General features: G+C 44.4%; 3 protein-coding genes across 3 annotated transcripts; all 3 read left to right on the top strand.

Annotated features, from left to right (window-relative positions):
* Positions 1-1,397: 1,397 nt before the first annotated feature.
* Positions 1,398-3,632, top strand: LOC129588276 (cysteine-rich venom protein VAR10-like). Its single transcript, XM_055482444.1, has 4 exons — positions 1,398-2,298; positions 2,757-2,902; positions 2,976-3,091; positions 3,479-3,632. Exons 1-4 carry the CDS (start codon positions 1,617-1,619, stop codon positions 3,630-3,632), a joined length of 1,098 nt encoding a protein of 365 aa, XP_055338419.1. The 5' UTR covers positions 1,398-1,616.
* A 5,464-nt stretch (positions 3,633-9,096) lies between these two features.
* On the top strand, positions 9,097-11,572 carry LOC129588309 (peptidase inhibitor 15-A-like). Its single transcript, XM_055482474.1, has 4 exons — positions 9,097-10,118; positions 10,771-10,913; positions 11,071-11,192; positions 11,271-11,572. Exons 1-4 carry the CDS (start codon positions 9,248-9,250, stop codon positions 11,380-11,382), a joined length of 1,248 nt encoding a protein of 415 aa, XP_055338449.1. The 5' UTR covers positions 9,097-9,247; the 3' UTR covers positions 11,383-11,572.
* Positions 11,573-15,290: 3,718 nt separating this feature from the next.
* LOC129588275 (golgin subfamily A member 6-like protein 22) lies at positions 15,291-17,679 on the top strand. The gene has a single exon (XM_055482443.1). The coding sequence runs from the start codon at positions 15,517-15,519 to the stop codon at positions 17,677-17,679; it is 2,163 nt and encodes a 720-aa protein (XP_055338418.1). The 5' UTR covers positions 15,291-15,516.
* Positions 17,680-23,012: the final 5,333 nt, after the last annotated feature.

The following is a 23,012-nucleotide window of genomic DNA, read 5'->3' as shown; positions in this document are numbered from 1 at the left end:
GTACATGTAATAAGGTTGCTTAACTACTAAATATCTGGCAAAATATGGTTTTTTCTAGCCACTTATTAAATGCTGTGTAACTGTGTTGCACTTGCGCAATGTGGATAGCTTGTGACTGCATGCCAATCTTGCATGGTACGGGCGGTCACCTTTCCATTATTCCTGTCATATCTGTATATTGATATAAATTAATTTTATAGGTTTTGTACAAAGCATTACCTTAATGAAGTATGTGAACTTTACTTGTACTGCATGTGCGGTCCTATACGTGTGATGCGATTCTACGGGTTATCTTCAGGCTGTTTTGTTTTAATTCACAATTTTGGATTTCGTTTGAGTTTCGAATAGATAATTTGCCGTAGTAGACAAAACCGGCTGTGCAGAACGATTTTTCGTCCGATCAACGCTCGCTTTAACGTTGTCCAGCGGACCAGCGGTATGCAGTATGCACCAATTAGTAATTATAGAAGTACATATGTTCATTGAAAAAGCGCAGCAGCAGGATTGACATGTCGATGACTGTCATTTACCGGTTCCGTCCATTACTCGCGTATTGATCCACTTACGTAATACTGATATGAACAGAATTATACAAAACAAATGACGTAGCTAACAATTGTTAGGTAATGGAGCTACGTGATGATAATTGTCTGTTGGCAGGTCGTGCCTTCTTCGCCATTTTTGGACTTGATAATATGCTGGAAATTGCCGGATGTGTCCATCAATCTTACCACAAACACCGGTTTCGCGTGAATGAATAATGGAAATTCTGTATTGGTTTATGCTTGCCCCAAATGACCACCCATCTTCGCAACTAATCATCAACTATGCTTGAGATACGTTTCTGCAGCTAAAGCGGTGGCACCTGCTGTTTTTTCGAAACGTTGTGCTGGTTTTCTTATGAATTAGAGTACACAGATTTGAGGTATCCGACAGTGTTTTGACTATGTATCACTATCGTTCGAAAACATGTCAATTCAATAACTTACGTTACAATAATGAGCTCTATGTTGGTGCAGCAATATACACTACTGTACCGACGTAAATATGATACGCTCTAGGTCGCATCTTTATCTTAATTGTTTTATATAATTATAAATCAGTATATTTGGCGGCATAGTTAACCATCGAAATAAATCCGTACCGACAGTTCTCATACCAATTACCTAAAATACAGGAACGCATACTAGGCTAGGGTAAGCATGCAATTCGTAATACGGCACATGCACCATGCAATGGCGGTATTTTTATGTACAGAAGGCTGAAATGAATTTCTTTATATTGCACATAAATCTGGTCTGACTGCAGTAAGAGCTTGGTAGGTGCTTGTGCCGTATATAAATACATATATACTCGTATATATGTGTAAATATTCTTTGAAAACAGTAATTGCAGTAGTGACAATGGTACAGTTACATTTTTGTTGTAAGACTCGTCGTCGTAGTAATTGGCTTCACTAAACAATTTAATTGAAATGGATAGCGGCGATATAATCGTTTAGCTGCTTATTATCGGTTGATAAATGCTCTGTTGTTCCCACAATCGAACCAAAAAATTATGCCCTTTTGGTTTTTTGCAAACTCTCACGACCCAGAAATCTCGTTCGGTCGTCCACTATGTGTCCAATACTGAAATTGAAACTCTATGCTCTTATGATAAATGTCGCAATTTGGCAGGCTGCCGGTTTTGGAGCACGATCATTTGGAAGCTCGAGCCCATCTTCGTCTTCAGAAGTGACATCGTCGGAGCAAAGCCTGCTTGCCTTTATTTACAGATGCATGGGTGCTACATCTAATGCAGCCCTGGGATGTCCTTGTGCCGGTAACGGAAAGCGATGCAAGAATTTTCTGTCCATCTGCCAAAATTTCAAATGCATCTGTGATCCATCGATTAGCAATACAGTTAATGGCCAATGTGTTGCCATTGCTAGTCTGACTAACACCGACACAACACCAACGACAATAACCACATCAACAACCTCTGTCACTAGTACTACGACTACGGCAGCCTTCGCTGCGGGCTGTTCAAACAAATCCGACACTGCCCTTTCCACCAGCGCTGCCACCAAATGCACCGCTTCTACAGTTACTGAAATAGCTTATGTTCCTCTAACGACACCAGTCCCTGCCGGCACTACTATCCTGGAAATACTTAATGTGCATAACAATTATCGTAGGTCAGTGGCCGCACAAGGTATGAACAAACTGGACTGGAGCGACTGTGCAGCGAGCAATGCACAGCACTGGGCCGACACATGCCCTTCGGATCATGACAGATTAAGCGATCGGCATATCCCTGGTACGCTAAAACATATATTTTCATGATTTGTCGCGTGCACCTATCACCTATGTAGCTTTTCCACTAACTGATATTGTACAAAACCAATCTTCAAAACAAGTCTTTATTGTTACATTGTCTTTGTGGTTACACTTATAGGTTTTTGTATATATTCCGTAACTGATTAGTATAATATACTAATCATATATATATATTATATATATTATATATATATATTATATTCCTTAGAACTGAATCGCTTATACTTGTTTTGCAGTTTTACACAGTTACTCGTACAACTGAGCATCAAATAAGTGCAGTGCATTGAATGCAAGAATCAAATAAATGTGGTGTCAGTGCAGTAACGCATCAAAATCAATGAAAAATAATGGCATTTAAATGAAGTAAACAAGACATTATTTTTCTGGATTGTCACTGATGTATGTAGTTGTACACTTTAATGTTTAATGATATTTTAGAATTTCCTTACTGTGGTCAGAATATCTTCTGGAATAGTGGTTCACCTGCCACCTGGACGGCTGCTATAAAAGAATGGTACAACGAAGTCAATATTTTCTCTTATTGCGCCGACAATACGGGAAAGGACGTCGGACATTACACTCAAGTAAGTCGGAACCCTACAATTTTTTTCGTCAAACATTTCTGCCACAGACAAAAATTACGATTTTTATGTTTAGGTAATGTGGGCGGACACAACACTTATCGGATGCGGCATGAAATCAGGCTGTTCGACAATAAATGGGCTAAATCTCCCTGCTCCTGTTAATGTCTTCGTCTGCAATTATTGTACAGGGTGAGACTGATTTAACAATCCTTACAACAAAACTATATTATGACGTAGAGGGGCTTTTAGAGAAAATAGAGCAAAATTTTCGGAAACTGGGAACACGTTTTTATTTAACAGCCTCAATACACGGCTGCCGTGTAGCCTTACGTGTTATTATATTCATATTAGGTTATACACATACGTATAAAATTACATGTTTTTAGCTTACCTTGTACAGAATTCAGACTGTTATAATTGTTCACTTTACAGTTTAAATTTCAAAGCTTCTTCTCATTATACTGTCGCACACGTCGCTTAAAAGTTTTGAGCTCGATTTCTTTGCTTTCGCTATATATCTATGCGAGCCACACAGTGCCTAATAAATACAGAGTAGTTAGTATTCTGTTTATACAGAGGCAACGTTCACACCGATGGAGTAGCTAACTCCGAATGGTGTCCATACAAAACAGCGACGACGCCAGGAGCAGCAACATCAAACCAGTGTGGTGCCTCATGCATGAAAGGAAGCGCTTGTGACCAGGGCGACTGCCTATGTGCTACAACTTAGAAAACTTTTTTTTGAAGTAAAAGAGTTTTTGAGACAACGACCATGTTTTTGGAATCGTTATGACTGTTGTTGTTGTTAAAATGCGTTAAGAATGCACACTAAAAACGGAAGAACAAAATTAATTAATATTTGGATAAGAGCAGGCTGAATAAGTTTTAATTTGTAATTACCTGGTATGTAAAATAACCATACTGTAGAAGTATACTAGCTAGAGTAGGGCTTACGTTGAGCTGGGGTATTCTAGTTAATGGTACTGGATCTTGTTGTGGTACTGGTGCTGGTGGTGGTACTGCTGCTGGTAGCGGTAAGCGTAGTGGTACTCCTGCTGTGGTGGTAATGGGACTTGTGGCGGTTATGGTGGTTGGTACTGTACCTATACAATTTTCATACTTCTAGTTCTATTGATTTTTTGTGTGTTTTTCGAATGGGTTATTTCTGGGTTTTCTTAAGTACTTGGTTAATTTCTCAAGAAAATCTAAGAACTGACCTAAGAAACAGTATAACAAATCCTGAGAAAACATACGAAAGCTAAGAAAGCCAAAAAAAAAACTAAGGCCAAGAAACTAAACAAAACTAAGAAATCTGAGAAAATTGTGAACCACCACCAGAATGGCACCACCAGATCCGCTACTAGTCCCGTTGCCACCAACAGTACCAGTATCACCCCTATGCTTACCATTACCACCACCAGTGCCACTACCAGCACCACTTAGACCACTACCACAGCCACTACAAGAGCGAGTACCATTAACTAGAATTACCCGGTTGAGCTGCCGCTAGTACAAATTTTTGTTAAAGGTAACATGCTATACGGAAGTCCCACTACGACTTACCGTACTACATGACCAACCAAGCAAAGTCGGTAGAGCGGGAATATCTGTTCTGAACGGTGATCTGCTCCTAACTCATACGCTCACAACCAATATCTGGATGATGTTGTTATCCAGACTGAAACCGTGACTTCCTGAAGGTAAACATTAATGCTTTCGCCACAAGAAGGCCACTCAGGATCTCATAATCTTTAATCATAATCCGAAGACTGCAAACACACTGCATACAGGCTCTGCAGCGAACACTATCAAATCTGCACACACTGCGCACAGATCTGCCTAGACCAAGGCCCAACTCACCACGGACGCGTCACCGGCTCCCTTCTCATTAAAATTTTATTTTTGCAAGATGACAAAGTAACAATAGACTAATCCTAAAAAAATAGTTTCATCTACTATGGTCAACAGGGAGGGGCAAACAAAATTAAAAAGTTATGCTATGTTATAGCCAATGCATTACTTCCTACACAAGTACTTATAGTCTTATACGATTTAGTACGACTCATATGGCTTCGTGCGCTTTTGTCTCAGGCTTTTGCGACCTTACTTTCTCTTACCCATTTCTGAAACGAGCTTGTACTGTAAATGCTCCGTAATTATTTTTATAGAGATAGATCGGTTTTCGTGCTAGCAGTATTTGTGCTAAACACTGATAGCGCAAGCAGAAATGGAAGTACGAGTACCTGCATATTCACCCTTAAAAAATAAATTAACTTATATCATTTACAAAGTACAAACCAGCTTCGGGAATCGGGAACAAAAGCGAGTTAACAAGAATATTGAACACACAGTCACATCGGTATGCTTTGTACGATATAGCGCATCAGTCTATCAGAACTGGCTCACTTGCGAAGCAATGCATTGGCTGTAGCATAGCGTTACCTTTAAGTTTTTAATTTTGTTCGGCCACTCTCTGTCGATCAAAGCAGATGAAACTATTTTTTTAGGAGTACCCTATTGTTACTCTGTCATCTTGCAAAAAACAAAAATTTTCTGAGAGGGGAGCCGGTGACGCGTCCCTGGTCAGATTCAGACTAATCAATACCAGCAGAATCGCTGATGAAATTAGCGATCAAAAGGTTTAGATAATAACAGGTAAACCGTACATGAACTACGACGTACGTACAAAGTATAGCAATGCTACGCATACCGTGTTTAATAAGGAGTCATGGGCACCGACTTCCTCACTTATGTCCCGCAGTCGCACCAACCGACGCGACCGCCGCGATGCAGGCTTGGAGCCTTGGACCAAGCTCAGTAATGCAGCGGATGCGCTCCCGGAAACTGTTCGACAAGTTCAGAAAGCGGGCACTCCAGTCTGCGTGGCTTTACATACAAGACTATCCAGCGTACGTACGCGTCTTTCCGGAGGAAGTGGCACACCTCAAGACAATGTCGACTCCGGAATATGGAGCCTGGTTGCCCGCCCTTCCTGCAGCCTGTTTGGGAAATTTGCTGGAAGATACCGCATTCCAGATCAGCGTCGCTGTTCGAATAACTGCCCGAGGTGACACCGCATAGCTGCGCTTGTGACTCTCAGGCCGACGAACTGAGAGCTAGGTAGACACGGCCTCCGCTGTAAGCTTAAGCGTTCGTCCGGTCGTTATCCAGGCACGATAGACTTACGCTGAATATCTCCGGGGCTTAAAAATTCCCTTCCAGAACGGAGCCAAAGGGCCTGTCAACGGCCGGGAGGAAACGTCCAGACTTCGTCACGTACGTTGATCCCCTGGGACCATATGGGAAGCCATTCGATGTTACCCGCGTCGATACCTTGGCCAGCACGTATAGCAACTGCACCACTAAAACGGCCGGAGCAGCCCCTGAAATCGTCGAGAAAGCTAACAGTAGAAAACATGCTTGGCTAACTTCGAGGTTGTCACGACTTGAGGTGGCGGCATAATACATTTACCATGAACCGCCACTAAGAGCGCAAACAACCCACTGTTTGTTGTCAACAAGACAAGAAGGGCATACTGCTATCGCAGTTGCCATGCTAGATGGGCAAAACACAAAGGTCACTAAAGGACAACACATTATCGTGACATCAGTGGCACTGCACTACGCCACAGAGGTATACTTTTACATTAGATTTAGTACTCTGTTGTTTTAGTACTTGTACTTGTATGTACTTGTATCTATACAAGTATGTGAAGCTTAATAAAAGAAAGCTAATCTTTTACATTATGGCTGCGTACACGGGTAAACACGGGCGTTGTGTTGGCTGGGTGCACGGGTGAGCGTTTGGTGTCCGCACGGGTGTCAGCTGCGGGCAGGGGATTTATGCAGGGGCGTTAGCTGCGTGCACGGCTAATTAATTTATTTCAAATTTCTGTTTAGAGGATTTTCGAATGATAAGGCGCTTCGGATTTTCTTAAAATTTAGGGGCTATTTTATTATTTTTTGATGCTAGATGTTATGGAATTTTTAAGCTACTTAAGTATTTTGAGATGCATGTTTAAGGGCTGTTTATGCCATGAACATTACACCATTCCCTCCTGCCACTGTCATGGTTAACAAAAGTTTAGTTTCCAAAACCGTCTACGCAAAATTTTCAGTAGGTGCATTTTATAAAAGTGCATTTACTGGCATGCTAAAAACATCTCTCACCCCCCTTCCTTAGTCACCGGCTGGCTTCTTACTCGTATTAGAAAATCCAAGTTCAGATACGACTATACGAGTATGCCTGAGATACGTTTCTGCAACCAGAACGGTGACGACTGCTGTTTCTTTTCAAAAACGTTGTGCTGGTTTTCTTTTCTTTTTAATCACATAAATGTTGACGTGCACAAAAGCGCTCTAGACCAGACGTGCACGACGTCATGCCACTGCCGACAGAAAACGTGCCATCACCAGTAGAAGTACTTAGCTAACAAAATACGAGTGTGTTTGTAGTGTGGTAGTTCGTACCCAATGTGTTGTATACATAATTATGCGAATAGCATGGTTATATCTTCATCTAAACTGCTTTATAATTATAACCATAGTTGCTAGCACATCGAAATAAACATCGAAATAAATTGGTACAGAGTACAGACTGTTTTCTAAATTATTTATGGAAAGTGCGTGCTCCGTTGTAAGCATGAACAGTTGCAGACATACCCAGTTTCCGTACGCTGTGTACATGTGGTACACTGCAGTGAACGATTAACCAGGACACAGACCACTCCGAACTTAATGAATTCGTCTTTATTGCAGAAATGTAACATATTGTCGTAGTATCTTTAAAGAAATATTTTTCATTCTGCTGTGATCAAACAAATGGGTGCGGCCAAACAGAAAAATAAAAGTTTAGAACATTATATCTGCATATATTATCACCTACTGCAGTGCATTGCAGTAAAATATTTATTATCCGTAGTTTTATTTTAATTTTGCAAGCACCGCTGCAAGGTATACTTATGCAGCTCTCGAGTACCAACGTAACCGACGCCTGGATGCAGTTGGTCGTACCAGCGTTCCAAAACTAAACAGTTTCGAAAATTCGTGCGAAGTATGCTATCTGTTTGTTTGTAAAAAAAGCCTTTTATACGACTGTGTTGCACATTGGCATCAGAGGCACGGATCACCGTACTCGACAGCTGAAAGAATCTACAGCTGCGTCGAAACCAAAACAATTAGAAACCTTTATTTGTGCCGCGCGTACTTACTTTAGGATAGTACCTTTTTTCAAAAATGGGAATTTTTTCGTTTTGAAACCGGTCTAGGTGCATTGGCAAGTTAAAACACCATGTTACACAAATTCTACCTAAGTACGGTAGGGTGATTTTGCTGCAATGTCGATGAAAGCTTACTTATAATTGTGTTTTTCTAACGATAAGTAAGAATATCGGCAATATGAAAGTGACGCTATTTTCTATTTAATTAAACCTGTTATGTGAGCAACCGTTATTATTTATACCTTTATTAATTAACATGTTTCGTGTTGTCACATTCTTATGTTTTTGAATTGATCGTAAGTTACAAATTGCGGAAGAAACATCAATCTATCACCGAACACTGGCTACCTGTGGCTAGCTTATGTAAACATTGTGTAAAGCTGTATTGCTTTAAGGGTGGTCTCACCATCAGTCAGCATCCCCACTTCGAAACTATAATCAAGCAAGAGATACGTTTTCGTAACCTACCTCGTTCACTGTCGTACAGAGAGCGCTGCATTGATTTTTTATGAAACGGACGCATCCTGATTGTGTGTTATATATTAATAATTTTGTAATAATGTACTGATTACAGCTGCGCGACGTCATGCCGGTGCAAATAAAAAGTATGTCGCATCTAGCATTACTTACGTAGGTGGTGATATTCATTTTAATGAGCGTGCTTACACAAATCCGTACGTAGCAAACTAGCAGCTAATACAACTGACAAACTTCATTTCGTTTAACTGCTTTATAATTTATTTATCTGTGACGGCATAGTTCAACACAGATTAATTAGTCTTCTGTAAAGTACTTACTTCAAAACGCCAGAAGATTGATTTTGACTGTCTTAAGCAATGCAGCTCAATGACCGGAAGAAATACTTGTACTACAGCTGTGGTTTTGCCTGTTATTTCTCCACGAACTAACAGCATAATGAATTAGTTTGCAGTACGAGTATAACAAAATATAATATAAAAGATCATCAACCAGCAGTGATGTGTGGCATCTGATGCGATTTACTGCGTGGCACACGCGCACCAGTGCATCTGCAAGATTTAGCGGTAAAACCAAGCAGTAGTTCTTCTCCCCGTCACAGCGCTTATTTTTATCATACCGCTTCTTATCAAGGTCTTCAGCAAATCTAATGCACCAGTTATCTGCTCCTAACGGCAAATTCAATCTCACGTTCTCGTTACAGCTATTCGTACAGAAGATGACCTTTTTAGCAACCTGGAAAACTTTGAATGGCCGTTACCTACGATGCATTTTCATTATAATTAGTGCAGCAATATGGCAGTCTGATGGATTCGGAGCACGTCCCTTTGGAAGCTCATCATCGTCCTCAAATGGAGTTGTAAACACTGCTTCCGCTGAGCAAAGTCTCCTGGCATTTATCTACAGCTGCATGGGCGCCACGTCTAATGCGGCACTTGGATGTCCGTGTGCCGGTAACGGAAGGCGTTGTAAGGATTCTTTGTCCATATGCCAGAATTTCAAGTGCATTTGCGATTCGTCAATTAGCACGACAGTTGGCGGTCAGTGTGTTGCCATTGCCAGTTTAACAAACAGCGAGACAACTACTTCGACCACCACGACCACAACTTCGACAACCACGACTCCGGCAACCACGACTCCGACCACCACCACCACTACAACTACCACCACTACTGCGCCTGCAGGTTGCCCCGCAAACTCAGACAGTGCTCTTCCAATGGGATTTAGCAATACTTGCACCGGCGCTACCTGTACCTCCCAAACAACCACCCCCCCAACTCCATGCGCCACTGGAAATATTGCTTACCCTGTAAAGGCGTCACCCCTGTCGAATACTGACATCCTCAACATTTTAAATGCGCATAATAACTATCGGCGAACTGTTGTTGCCAAAAATATGCAGAAACTTGCATGGGAGTCCTGTGCTGCCAGTAATGCTCAAACATGGGCCGCAAGCTGTCCGACGGGTCATGACTTTGTGACGAATGGTGTATCACAAGCGAATGCACGTAAAGTACCAGGTACGCTTGTTTCAGGATTAAGTAATCACACTGGACCTAACAAGCAGAATGAGAATCTTGGTTACGCATTAAGACATACAGATGCACTTTTTCCAATCTGACAAATAATATCTTGCGCCTGCCGCAAGATATTACAGGTGTTCAACGTGCAGTAAATTGCTAATTACAGTATGTACATCCTAGAGTTTGAGCTCAAACTCTGCATGAAAGTGTGATACATTCACAATAGCTAATGTTAAGTACACGTACCTTTTTCTCAGTCATGGAGTTCCCCGAATAAGCGAGAGCACTTTCCGATCTACATGTACCGTAATGATCGAAAGAGGATTTGACCCACAATACAATACAATTATACAAGCCTTAAGGTCATTTGAAAATTATGAACGCCCTCTATAAACCAATGGGCTTCATTAAATGCTATATAGTCCATATTAGCCAATGCCCAAAAGTTCGTTTGAAAAATTGAAGCCACCCCGAAATTACACCCACCCCGTGAGGCGTTTGAAATATTGGTAACCCTGGGGCTCTAAATCTTCGATAATTACGGCATTCAAATACAATATGTGTGATGCATAATTAAGTAGTGTAATAAAATAGCTCATTATAATTACGAGTGCGACGTATATTGAGTCTCAAAAGTCAACGTTTATAGATTATTCAGGCGGTTGCGGTCAGAACATTGCCTGGGGTTATAATTCGTGGACCGACGCTGTTAAAGGATGGTATGACGAAGTGAAAGATTTCACATATTGCAGCGCAAACAACGTTTTTTCCAAAGTGGGACACTACACTCAAGTACGGTACACATATTGGTATTATTATTGTGAATTATGGACAATGTGCTAGTAGGGTGCAGCTTAGAACTTGTAAAAGTTCCCCGCCCCGTTAATGTTTGCTAAACATAAAGCTGTTGGATGATCCCGTTTGCCGCTAAAACAGATTTTGTCTTCAGTTAATGTGGGCCGACACGGCGAAAGTAGGGTGTGGATACTACGAATGCCCAACTGATATTACCGTTAATGGTTTGACACTGAAAGCCCCAGTAAAGACTTATGTCTGCAATTACTGCCCTCCGTAAGTACATTTGTGACAGTAAAAAAATAAAACATGTTTTTGCTCAAAACTATTTTACCTAAAAGCTACTTATTTTAGCGGAAATGGTGGAAACTTGAACTGCCCATGGCAGTCTGCCGATTCGTCAACCAAATGCTCAGCTTGCCCAACAGGAAAGAAATGTGCAACCGGTGACTGTCTCTGCGCATGACGACCCGCTTTTACCGGCTGCTACATGTTATTCCAAATTGTAAACCACCAACGCGTATTATGCAACAACCTATGTATACATAAACAGAAACCAAAAACAACTGATCGGAATTTTGCAATGATAAGACGCGGCGATGGTGTGTACAGTATGTATTCTGGGTTAAGGAAAATGCATTAACAATAAAGTTAGAAATCCGGTATCCTGAATCCAGGATGACACGATCAGCACAAGAACTCGTACGATATGCAGTGTATGCCTTGTTAAATGACACGGCGGTGTGACTGCGCTACCCTTCTAGGAAAAATAATTATGGAATAAAGTATGGATATTCCGTATCCAGCATGTCAAAAAGCAAATAGCACTTGAACCACAAGATATGACAGCTCAGCTTTTCTCAAATTTCAGTTCTAAAGCTACTAAAAGCACTTTGTTTGCAGATGTACGTGTAGATGAAAAGCAGTACTTCGAAGTATAGTAGATTACAGTACATCCTCACTAACCTGAAAGTGACCAAACAGTATGCAGTATCGGTAACAATAGCATTCTAAGCGTGTATCTTGAATAAAACTAAATGGCTAAAATTTTACCGACTTAGTCATTACGGGTTCCCGCAGTGTATTATTTCGCGTACTGACTGCCGGTTTTTGTTGATAACTACAGAGCACACGAAAAAAAGGGACTAAAAGTGCCCCTTGCGTAGCGTTTAGCACATAGTTTTGCTTCGGCTTTATGAAATGACAGTTCTAATAATGCCAGTATGGGACAAGAATGATAAACCTGCTGATCTTAAATCAAGCCAGGAAGTTAATTCGGTGTTGGCAAGGCTGTTGTGGCGAATAATTGGTTGGTCGACGCATTGCTGTCCGAATCAGCGGTCTCTGGATTTCGATAAATCCGTTGACGTTCAACAAACGGCGCAAACTGACAAACTTCATCCGAAACAAAGTGTCGAGACTTGTATTTCGTATTTCACAAAAGTTTTTCACTGGATGCTTTTTGCACTCTTTGGGTATTTTTTCTTAATAGATCTTGACATACTATATCGCTCCTACGCGGGGAATATAAAAGACCTGGAAGGTCATGCAGTGCTGGTTTTGGCTTACCGAATCCTGTTCAACATCCATGCTTTGCTTGCAATCTACGTTTTGTTATTGCACCGGGCAAAAGAGACATCTTATGGAGCGTCAATCAACGCAAAGGTGACTGTTCAAGATATTTTTACCGCGTCGTTCTACTGCAAGCTTAATTGGATCCTAATTGGCGTTATAACGTTCATACTTATTTATGTCGCATATTTGGGATATTCGGTGTACTGCGCCAATGCTGATAATGTTAACGAAGTCAATACAATTGTGCCCGGGTTTTTAAGCTGGAGCTCGCTGCAACGGGTGGATGTTCTTCCGGGAGAGATCGCATTTATGGGTCAAGTTGTCATCTATATTTGTGGACTAATGTGTTCATTTCTGTTGTGGAGTACCACTAATGCGCTGATAATTGTTGCATGCTATCAGCTGCAAGCAGGATTTTTAGCGTTAAATACCAGAGCTGCTGAATCTCTAAATTCCCATATCACATCCGGCACATTTGGATCGGAAAAACTCGTGGCAACCGTTAAAGATCTGCAGCAATATCACCGGTGCTTGCGATCTATGGTGAAGGCATTAAACGATAAATTTGGCATTCTTATTCTCACTAATACCTTTGCGGAGTTAGTTTGCATAGTTTCATACATCGCCCATTTTTTATCAGTAGAAACTCCGTATTCCACTGTAGAGGATAAGGTCAAGTCAGTTTTCTTACACGAAGCTGCCACGTTCATTTTACGGACTTGTATCCCGGTGTTGTTATTGGCCATGGTAGCGCGGCTGTGGGTGAGCAAAACTTTGAATGACAGGGTAAGTTGAAAGCCCATCGTACTGCAATTGTTTAATTTTCTACAGTAGCATTGCACGAAATAACTACAGATTTGCGGAAAAAATAATTTGTTGAAATTACATTGTTTCACCGCTTACAGGATCTTTTCTATGCATAATTCAAATTTTATTATATTTTCACAGTATGTATATGAACTTGTGAGCGCAGGCGTACATGCGTACACCCTCGCTTGGCAGTCTGTTGTGTGTTCATTGCGCGCCCGCCTTACGCGTGGCGAAAGCATGGTGTTCTGCGCGCACCCGCACTGTGTGGCGGCTACGTGCGCATTTTCCTCGCTTGCTGCAGTCAGCAATGCGAAGTTGTCGAAGAGGAAATTCTATCGAATTTAGTCTTGTCATAAATTCCTAGCAGTCACGCCATTTCTCGCTTTCTATAGCGTAGGCGCTTTTATAGCATTGCTAGGCTTTTTGGTAGGCAGAATTCCGTCAATTCTGTTCCTACGCGTGAACCTTCACCAGGTCCACGCTCATATGGTAGCAAGAGTCGTGTTTCTCCAGGATAATCTGAGAGTTTTCCCGTCCAATTGACGAGGTGTGGAAGAAGTTTCCGCGAGAAAGGGCTCGCGTACGGTTTGGTGGCGAAAGGAGCGTTTGGATCTCGACAGCAGATCAGCACCAGTGTGTCTCTACTGAGTAGAGCACGCTGTACTGTTCTGACGCGATCAAAGCTACTGAAGTAGCTTTGATTGGAGGGGCACAAGCGCCGAGAAAGATCGCCGCAAGAGGCAGAAGCCCGAAGGGGGGCACGAGTGGGCAAGCCACTTTTGGCTGTCGGGTGTGGAGTTTTCAGGTGCGTCTCTACTGAGTAGAGCGCACACACATTATACGCGCTCCCCCAAAAAGGAGGTCGAGCGCCCCTGTCGTTGCTAACGTCAAGGCACGACAGAAGACCCGCAGCCAGCAAGTCTTTTGGTCGACGCACCGCTGCGTCCTGCTGAAACGAAGCAGAAGGGGTTAGCGGCTGGCCCAGGAGAAGTCAGCTTAATCGCTGGAGGATCACTGGAGGACGCGGAATAACGCGGAGGATCTCCATCTTCGGATTCTGGAATTGAAAAGGTCAGAAATTCGTTATTAATTTTTTAATTGGCTGATAGGTAAAATCCTCAATTTTCATTTGTCGGTTCTGAGCTGAGCAGAAAAGTAGGCGGTACTTTTGCGCACGGCGCGCTAGCGAAAATTTTCGATTTTGGTCGTGACGTCACTCTGCCTTATAATTCGAAAAACAACGTTTCTGATTGGTCGGTTATTCGCACTGTGATTGGAGCAGTAGCGTAGCTAAAGTTAGCTAGGAAATCAGCCAATTAGAAGCTGAGATTTTGTTAGGAGGCGGAGTCTTTCCGCGCGGCACTCAAGATCGTGACGTAACCAGCTAAGAAAATTTTCTGAACCGACTGACGAGAAGTTGACCTTAACCATAAATTTTGACGAGAATGATGACCTTTAATAAAAGTTGAAAGCTAAATAAATAACGTTTATCTCGAGGAAATCTGAGTTGATTCCTCAGTAAAATCCAAAAATATTCTCAGGTTAAACGTTTTGACCGAAATCGATCGTGACCTTTAAACGGAAAAAGTTCTGAAGGAAAAAGTGACCTTTAACGTGACGGAGTAAGCTATTAAGCTGAAACAGTGGGAAATTAATCTCATTTTACTAAAGGAAGTGACCTTTAGAAGGAACTTAGCACTTTTTGAGGCAGAGTGACCTTTAGTAAAGTTGAGCTGAAAAGGTGACCTTTAGGACAGCGCTTGTTTCTGTTTACGTGTAAAGGGGCTTACGTAGCTAAAACTAACGTGTCAGAAACATTAATAGCATCGTCCAAGTTATCCGATCATCAACGGAAGCCAAAGATATGGATCAAGACACAGACGGTAATGAACCGGTCTCATCGAGCAATCAGAGAGAACGGTCTCAGGGGTTAGAAAACCCTTACGAACGGAAACTAAAGCCGTACACACGGCCCGTGGAACATGAAAGAGCAACTCGAGCTCAAAAGACCTTTGGGAGGAAGGACACCAGAGGCTCAGAGGCCACATATCAAACGGCCCTGAGGGAAACTCAGAACGAAAGCTCGAGTGACGGAAATGGAAAAAGCTCCGAACGACATGTCGGAGATAACACGGTAGACCAAGCAAAGGTCACCGAAGAGAGAACGGCTTCAGATGGACAGAACAAAGATGACAAGAAGGCCGAGACCGGAGGAATGGCACGGTCGGCCGAAAAGGTCAAGGAGGAAAACGCGGATCAAGTTGAGAAGGGAAGTGACGAAGTCAGTCAAAAGGTCACCGAAGGTGGTGGCGCCGTCAGCAGCAACGAGCTGATCAACGAAGGAAAGGTCAAACAGGATGACCTTTCGGACAACTCACTGTTCTTACACGATCAGCTGGAAGAGAATGGTACCAGTCCCGTGTCGAGCGAAAAGTTCTACACTGACGATGAAGATGAAACGACGATACGGACGTCTTTCCATACGGCAATGAAGGAGGCCAACTTAACGAAAGGGATGTTTGAAACGACCCTCCAGGACAAGTTAGAAGAGACCTTTGAAGGAACGGCGTCAGGAAGAGCCGACGACCGGGAACAAAGGTCACCATCACCAAAAACGTCTGTAATGAACGGATTAAAGCAGCGTGTCAAGGAACTAGAACAACTCCTCGACGAAAAGGAAGCGCAAGCTTTCGCTGCGATACGGGACCAACGCAACAAAACCTTTGAAGTCGAAGCCAGATTGAGCGTGATGGAACAAGAAAAGGTCACGTTCGAAGATGAAGCGCAACAATGGAAAGTCAGATTTGAAGGTCAGAAAAAAGCTGCAGAGGATCTGAGGAAAATGGTCGAAGATCGAGACGCGGAAGGTATACTCACCGCAGAAAACTACGGTCTGTCCGAGGAAGCAGCTGAAAGGTCACAGGAAATAGCAGAATTGAAAAAGGAGCGTGACCTTTTACAGTCAAAGGTCAAGGAGGCCGAGAAGAAACGTGACGAATCCCTAGCAAATGCGACGAAGTTCACCGGAAAGGTCACCAGCTTGACGGCTGACATCTCGAAACTGAAGGATGACCTTAAATTACGCGAAGACCTTGTCAACACGTTACAAACAGAATTAAAAGAGATGAAAAGGAAACACAACGAAGCGGAAAGCCAGAGAGATCAAGCAGCAAAGGAACTGCTTGAACTGGCTGAAATAACAAAAACTGAATTCAAACGACTCAATGACGAAATCGACAACCAAAAGAAAGAAGCAAAAAAGTGGTTGAAGGAAGCACAACGGTGTGACGAACGGGTCACTGTGCTAGAGGTCGTGAATAAAGAAGGAAAGACAGAAAATGAAAAACAAAAAGAAGAGATCGCCAAATTGAGCGATGAATCAGTCGGATTGGCTACTTCCGTAATGGAAAAGGATGACAAAATTACGGAACTAAAAACACAACTGAAAGTAGTTGAGGAAGAGTGCCAAGCGAGAGGAAGGACCCTCGCAGACAGAGCGGATCGTATCACACGGTTGGAAGCAGAAGCTGAGATCCTAAAAGCAGCAAAAATGGATCTCGATAAGACTCTCGATAACAGAGCAAGTACAATCCTCGAGCAAATGAGAAAGGTCACCGAAGCAAACAACGATTATGAGAAGCTCAGGAAAGACGCAAACGAAACCGTAAAGCAGCTGCAGCAGACAGTCAAACAAAGAGAGGAAGAAATTAAAACTTTAAAACGGTCGGCAAAACAAAAGGAAGGAGAGGCAAAACAGCCGGAACGGATCGAATCTCCACCCCCCAGATACGGTGAAGTCCACACCGTCGAAGGTAGCTTTCATTTCCAAGCTCCCTTAAAGACGGGGACTGGCCGAAGCGACGGCCATGATAAAGATAAGGTCACGGCCAAAGCTGAAAAGGTCACCGACGATACTGAGTTGGCGAAGGGGCACTCAGGACCGATCGGTGGGGTCAATCCTCGGCAACAAGAAACAGGACCGAGGGAAACAATTGTCTACAAATCTGACCATCAACCAGATAATCATGAAGATCCACGAGTTCGCCAAAACGAGCAGGAAAGGGTAGCTCGTGAAGAGGAGAGGCGAGAAAGAGAATACCGCGCGGAATACCACGCTGAAGCACAGCGACTCCGTCGCGAAGAACGGGAATTCAGAGGTTACATGAGAGCCATGGCCCGGAAATCCGCGTTGATCGACTACAACGGCAACCGAGAAGCTTTACTTGGTTGGATCCGTCAGGTCAAGGAGACTCAGAAGACGTATGACCTTTCGGATGCAGCAATGATGCTGGAAGTCGCCAACGCAGTCAAAGGGACGCGAAGGCATGGTTTGACGCGGAAAGAGAAATTGATGATGAGGAAGAGGCGGAAGAGTTAACCGTCGATGAATGGATGACAAAGTTCAAAGAACATTTTGGCGATCGTGACGAAGGGGTCAACGCCTTAAGAGAAGCGATGACGAGAAAGTTCGAGGCTGGCAAAGAAACGCTTGACCAGTTCTATCAGGCGATCATGCGCTTCAAGTCGAAACGGATCATAACTGAGAAGCAGGCTATCGGATTCCTGATTCAAGGATGTAAGAACGACAGTGACCTTTATAAGGCACTCCGAGCACAGAAATTCCATAACCCAATGGATATCAAGGAATTCTTCCGCACCTGGTCGACTGGCGAAGAAAAGTATAAGGTCACGAGAGGCAACCGAGTCCAAGATGATTGCGTGATCATCCGATCGGGCCAGATCGAAGAAGTCGCGAATGGGCGACAGAACCAGTCGTGCTCGGCGCAGGCGCCAGGATACAATACGGAATTCCCGCCGTTAGGCACTCAAGAGATGACCTTTGGCAACGGTCGAAATGAAGGTCAGGTATCGTACGCGACGATCGCGGCGATCCAAACGGCCGTCCAAGAAGTAACCAAGCCTGCGATCGCGGCGATCCAAGCATCAGCTCAGCAAGCAGCAAGGCCGAAACAGAATCCACAAGGAAACGTGCAGAGAAATGCCCTGAATGGAGGGCTCGGTGGTCAAGGAATGGCTCAGGCGAATCCGGGCTTTGCTGGCCAGGGATTCAACGGTGGCGGAGGAAATCAGGAAACTTCCGACCGAACCGTGGACAAGGAAATCAAGGACCACGATACGGGTCGCGAGTAGAGCGCCTGTTCACCATGATCGACGGATGGGTGGTCAATAACGCGCTGACATGCCAGAACTGCATGTACGGCAACCACTACACACAAGCGTGTTCGTTCGCGGGAACACCGTGGAATCAGAACCCCAACCGGGTCGTGTATGAAGAATGGTTGATGCTGCGTAACAATCATGGCGGATGGCGCAACGCAATAGCAAACGGATACGTGCCACAATCACGCCAAGGCGGTCGGTATGCTGGTCAAGGTGGCCAAGGGAACTTCGCCGGTCAAGGTGGCCAGGCCAACTACAACAATCAAGGAGGCCAGGGCAATTTTGGCGGCCAAGGGAATTTCGCTGGTCAAGGTGGCCAGTGGAACAACGGAGGTCAAGGCGGCCAGGATAACTTCGGAGGCCAAGGCAACTTCGCCGGTCAAGGTGGCCAAGGCGGAGGAAACGGCGGATATGGCCCGGTTAGAGGCGGCTTCCGAGGTAGAGGCAGAGGCCGCGGCGGCAATCGCGGAAATTACGGCGGTGGCCAATGGAATGGTGGTGGTCAAGGTGGCCAATGGAACGGTGCTGGTCAAGGAGGCCAGTGGAATAATGGTGGTCAAGGTGGCCAGAATTTTGCCGGTCAAGGTGGCCAGGGCAATTTCGCCGGTCAAGGTGGCCAGGGCGACTTCGGCGGGCAGCAAGGCGGCTTCGTCGGTGGGAACCAGAACGGTTTCGGTCAGCAAGGCGGAGGTTTTAACTTCGCCCCGGCGAATGGTGCCGGACAGGCGCAAGGTGCGCCGGTTCAGGGAATGGCCCAGGGAAACGTTCAAGGTCAGTAGGCGCCGGTGAGCCTACTGATCGTCCGGAACCGAAACCACCGGATATAGAGGAGCAAGGTGCTCCGTTGCAGGCAAGGACCGCAGCGAGAAAGGGATGCTGCGAAAGTAACGCAAAGACCCGGAAAAGAAATCCGAGGATTCGAGAAAGTAACTCGAAATCGAGCGAAGGGGCTCATAAAGGACAAGAGAAGGGTTTAAAAAGATTGCCGCAAGGACGGAAGAATTTGACCGAAAGGTCACCGCAGAAAGTAACTGCGGGGAGTCAAGAAAGTAACTTGACTCAACCGGGGCCGACCGAAAGGTCACCGCAGAAAGTAACTGCGGGGAACAGGGTTGACGGAAGGGCCTCAACTCTGCATCCGGGACAGCAGAAAGTAACTGCAAATCAAGAAAGTCACGAAAGTAACGTGACGCTGCAAGGACAGCAGACCCAAAGGTCACCGCAGAAAGTAACTGCGAGGAAGAGTGAAGCTACTCTCCGAAAGACGCAAGCGGAAATCTCAAGCGAAGAGGATGATGAAACACATCACGCGAGATTCCGAAAGTTCGTCGAAAATACGTTTGAAGTTGACGGAATGACCGTAACAGTGCAACGGACGCACGAAGGCGGTCCAGATAGACCGAAATTTCTCGAGCAGATGGCAAAAGTATTTCAAGCAAGAGCTGCCGAAAAAGATCACGGAAAGGCCGTGACTGCGCAAGGAGCGCAAGAGACCGAAAGGTCACCTCAAGCGAGAGTTGAAGAAGTGAAAGGTCACGAGGGACAGCCAGTGCAACAGACTCAGGAGTCACTGAAAGAGAAAGGTCACGGTGAAGTCGCCGATGAACCGAAAGGTCAAGAAAGTAACTTGACTCTGCGAATGGCGCAGCAAACAGTGAAACAGAGCGAAGGGGCACAGCAAGTCTCAGATGACTCTCTCGATGAGGCAAACACTCTACAACAGAAGATGGAGTGGCAAAAAGTGGCTTACAGACCAAATGGACGACACGGTATGTGGAAACCAGTTCCTCCGCCACAAAGGTCACCGCAAGATGTGAGAATTCCCAGAGAAGCTTACTGGGAAGAAAGAGAGAAACAAGACTGGCGGATGAGAAAACATCTCGAGGAAATGGTTAAAGCTTCACAACCGAAAGTACAAGAGTACTGGAAAGAGAAGAACCAATGTGACGAAAATAACCGTCAGTTTCGAGAGCGGATTGAGAAGGGTGAATTACCGCCTCAGTATGGTGAGAAAGTACCTTTACAAAGGTCACTAAATGGTGGATTTTTCATGTCAAAACCGGAAAGGTCACCGGACTTAGCGCAAACTCCGCAGAAGGAGAAGTCGTATGACATGACAGAAGCAATCCGGAATGACAACGAAAGGTCACCGCCAAGAACTGACGGATTGTCATCTCAAATCGATCCAACTCGCACGAATAACGAAATTGCGAAGAAAATTACCGATTGGATGAAAGAAAACGACCATAAGATGGTTGTGTACGAAAGGTCACCAGAGAAAAAGAGTGAAGATGACGAGATGACCTTTGCGGATGAAATTACGCAAGAGATAATGACAAAGTTGCAAGAAAAACCGTCCAAAGACGTGCGCAATGAAAGGTCACAATACGAAGTTATTGCGCAAGTGATAAAAGGTCACGAGAACGCACAAGAGAAGGGTTTAATGTGCGAAGTGGCAAAGGTCACGGGCAAAGAAATCGCCGCGAAAGAGCAGACGAACGCCTTACCGAAATCAAAGCGGATAGAAAAGTTCTCAGACGTGCGACCCGACGTACCGAAACGGATAGATCGTTGGAGCTCAAAAGGTCTGATAGAGAGCAAGCATGCTGCACCAATCCCAGTCAAGTGTCGAATAAGAGTCTTGAAACTCGAAGATGGAAACTTACCGAAACGGATCGAAGCTTATACACATGAAGTCAAAATTGGAAATAAAAAGGTCATGGCGATGCTTGACACTGGCGCAGAGACGTCTTTGATTTGTCAACAGTTCTGTGAAAGGAATGGCCTCCAGACTGTAAGACTACCACCGAAAAAGAAGGTGATGATCAAAGGGATCAGCGGAACGTCAGGCTTCGAAGTAACGCACTACTGCGTAGCACCAGTGACCTTAAGAAGGAAAACGAGTCAACACTCGTTCTACGTCAGACCAGCGTCAGACGATGTCCAAGTCCTACTGGGATTCGACTTCCTCGCAAAGAAATTCATCCTGATAGACGGGGATGACGAGGAAGAACGAGAAACTGAAGCCGAAGATGACGAGCCGAAATCCTCTGCAAAAGTCAATGCAGGAAAGGTCACCGAACTTCAACAAAGAAATAATTCGGGGCAAACGGCTATCCCAGTACCAGAGGCACAGGGATCGAATGATAAGGAACAAAATGAGAATGGTGAAAATCTAATCCCAGTACCAGAGGCACAGGGATTAAAAAAGGCTGAAAGAAGCAAAAGGTCACTGAAGTCGAAAGGGACACAAAGGTCACCAACGATGGAACAAATCAAGATAATGCAAGCAGAAGCACTGATTGCAAAGAAACAGTCGCTAGTGCCAGGAATGGAGTGGTCAAGGCTACTCCCAGTACCAGAGGCACTGGGCACGAAAATGGTTGGGCCCAGGACAGAGCCAGGACTGATGAACAGCGACGAAAGAGCATTATCCTCAGAAATACGAGATCAAGCCAGAAAGCAACTGGATGCAAGGAAAACAGAGCATGGTGCTCAGCACACTTTCGAACCACGTGATAAAGCAAGAGGGCGGGTGAAAGGCCGAGACACGCGAGCGCGCAACGATGCAGCAGAGCGTAGTCGTCGTCTTACTTCCGAACCACGCTCTGCAGATGAAGAAATCGAAGTCATCGAAATATCATCAGATAACAGCGTAATCGAAATCGAAAAAGATGACGAGTGGACAGATACCGATTCCGGAGAAACGGATAAGCGAGTTATCGTCCGCCCCGAACCGAGACAACGGATGCCGGAAGGGGACAATCGCGTCGTTTCCCGCAAACCAAGAGAATGGACTGCGGAAGAGAGAGCAACCTCTTGCCATCACGATTGGCACGACAGCGATGACCTTTCGATAGCGCGACCTCAAGAAAGATGTGCAAAATGCATGCAAGAAATGACACAAGATGACCTTTCGGAATGGCCGAAATGCAATGCAGCAATTGCACGTCATAATAGACAAGAAGAAAAAGAGGTCAAATCGATTATCAGAACACTTCCCATGCCGGAGCTGTCAAAAGCAACTTACCTTTGGCAATGTTATCGAGAATGGTTATCGGTAGTCAAGAACTACATCATCTCCAGAGGGAAGTGGCTCCATCATTGGCAGCAAGAAGCGGATAACTTCATTCCCGAAAAGGCGGATAAAAGCGACCCGTGGTATACAAACCCGATCACAAAGCTCGACAGAGAAAGGCGACGAGCAATGGAAGAGAACGAAATATGGGAGCAAGCGAGAGTTGACTTATTTTGGGAATTCAGAGTTAATTATCTATGGAAAGGTCAAGGACGAGCGATCATTTTCCCAATTGGACTCGGCACAGTAGTGTACGAATTATTTGACCTTTACCAGGCCTGCCTCAAAAAGGGGAACTTAAGAGAATGGAACAAACAATGGGGCAAAATCCTCGAAGAAGTACCGATATATACAGGAGAAATCCCTGAATTAAGGGTCACGCGAAAAAGACGCGAACTTGGATTATTTGGTTACCCAAGAAAGAAGAAGGTGACCTTTGCACCAGATCCAGA

Source organism: Paramacrobiotus metropolitanus, unplaced genomic scaffold, assembly GCF_019649055.1.
Source record: "Paramacrobiotus metropolitanus isolate TYO unplaced genomic scaffold, Prichtersi_v1.0 Parri_scaffold0000029, whole genome shotgun sequence".
Lineage (NCBI taxonomy): Eukaryota > Metazoa > Tardigrada > Eutardigrada > Parachela > Macrobiotidae > Paramacrobiotus > Paramacrobiotus metropolitanus.
Note: the sequence above shows the minus strand (reverse complement) of the source record. Positions and strands in the feature narration are given on the sequence as shown.

Bases quoted from the DNA above. Each gene is read 5' to 3' on its own strand.
- LOC129588276 (XM_055482444.1), top strand. From the start codon at position 1,617: ATGTGTCCAATACTGAAATTGAAACTCTATGCTCTTATGATAAATGTC. The intron at 2,299-2,756 runs GTACGCTAAAAC...ATGATATTTTAG, and splicing joins AAGCGATCGGCATATCCCTG to AATTTCCTTACTGTGGTCAG. The intron at 3,092-3,478 runs GTGAGACTGATT...CTGTTTATACAG, and splicing joins GTCTGCAATTATTGTACAGG to AGGCAACGTTCACACCGATG.
- LOC129588309 (XM_055482474.1), top strand. From the start codon at position 9,248: ATGCACCAGTTATCTGCTCCTAACGGCAAATTCAATCTCACGTTCTCG. The intron at 10,914-11,070 runs GTACGGTACACA...TTTTGTCTTCAG, and splicing joins AAGTGGGACACTACACTCAA to TTAATGTGGGCCGACACGGC. The intron at 11,193-11,270 runs GTAAGTACATTT...TACTTATTTTAG, and splicing joins GTCTGCAATTACTGCCCTCC to CGGAAATGGTGGAAACTTGA.
- LOC129588275 (XM_055482443.1), top strand. From the start codon at position 15,517: ATGGCACGGTCGGCCGAAAAGGTCAAGGAGGAAAACGCGGATCAAGTT.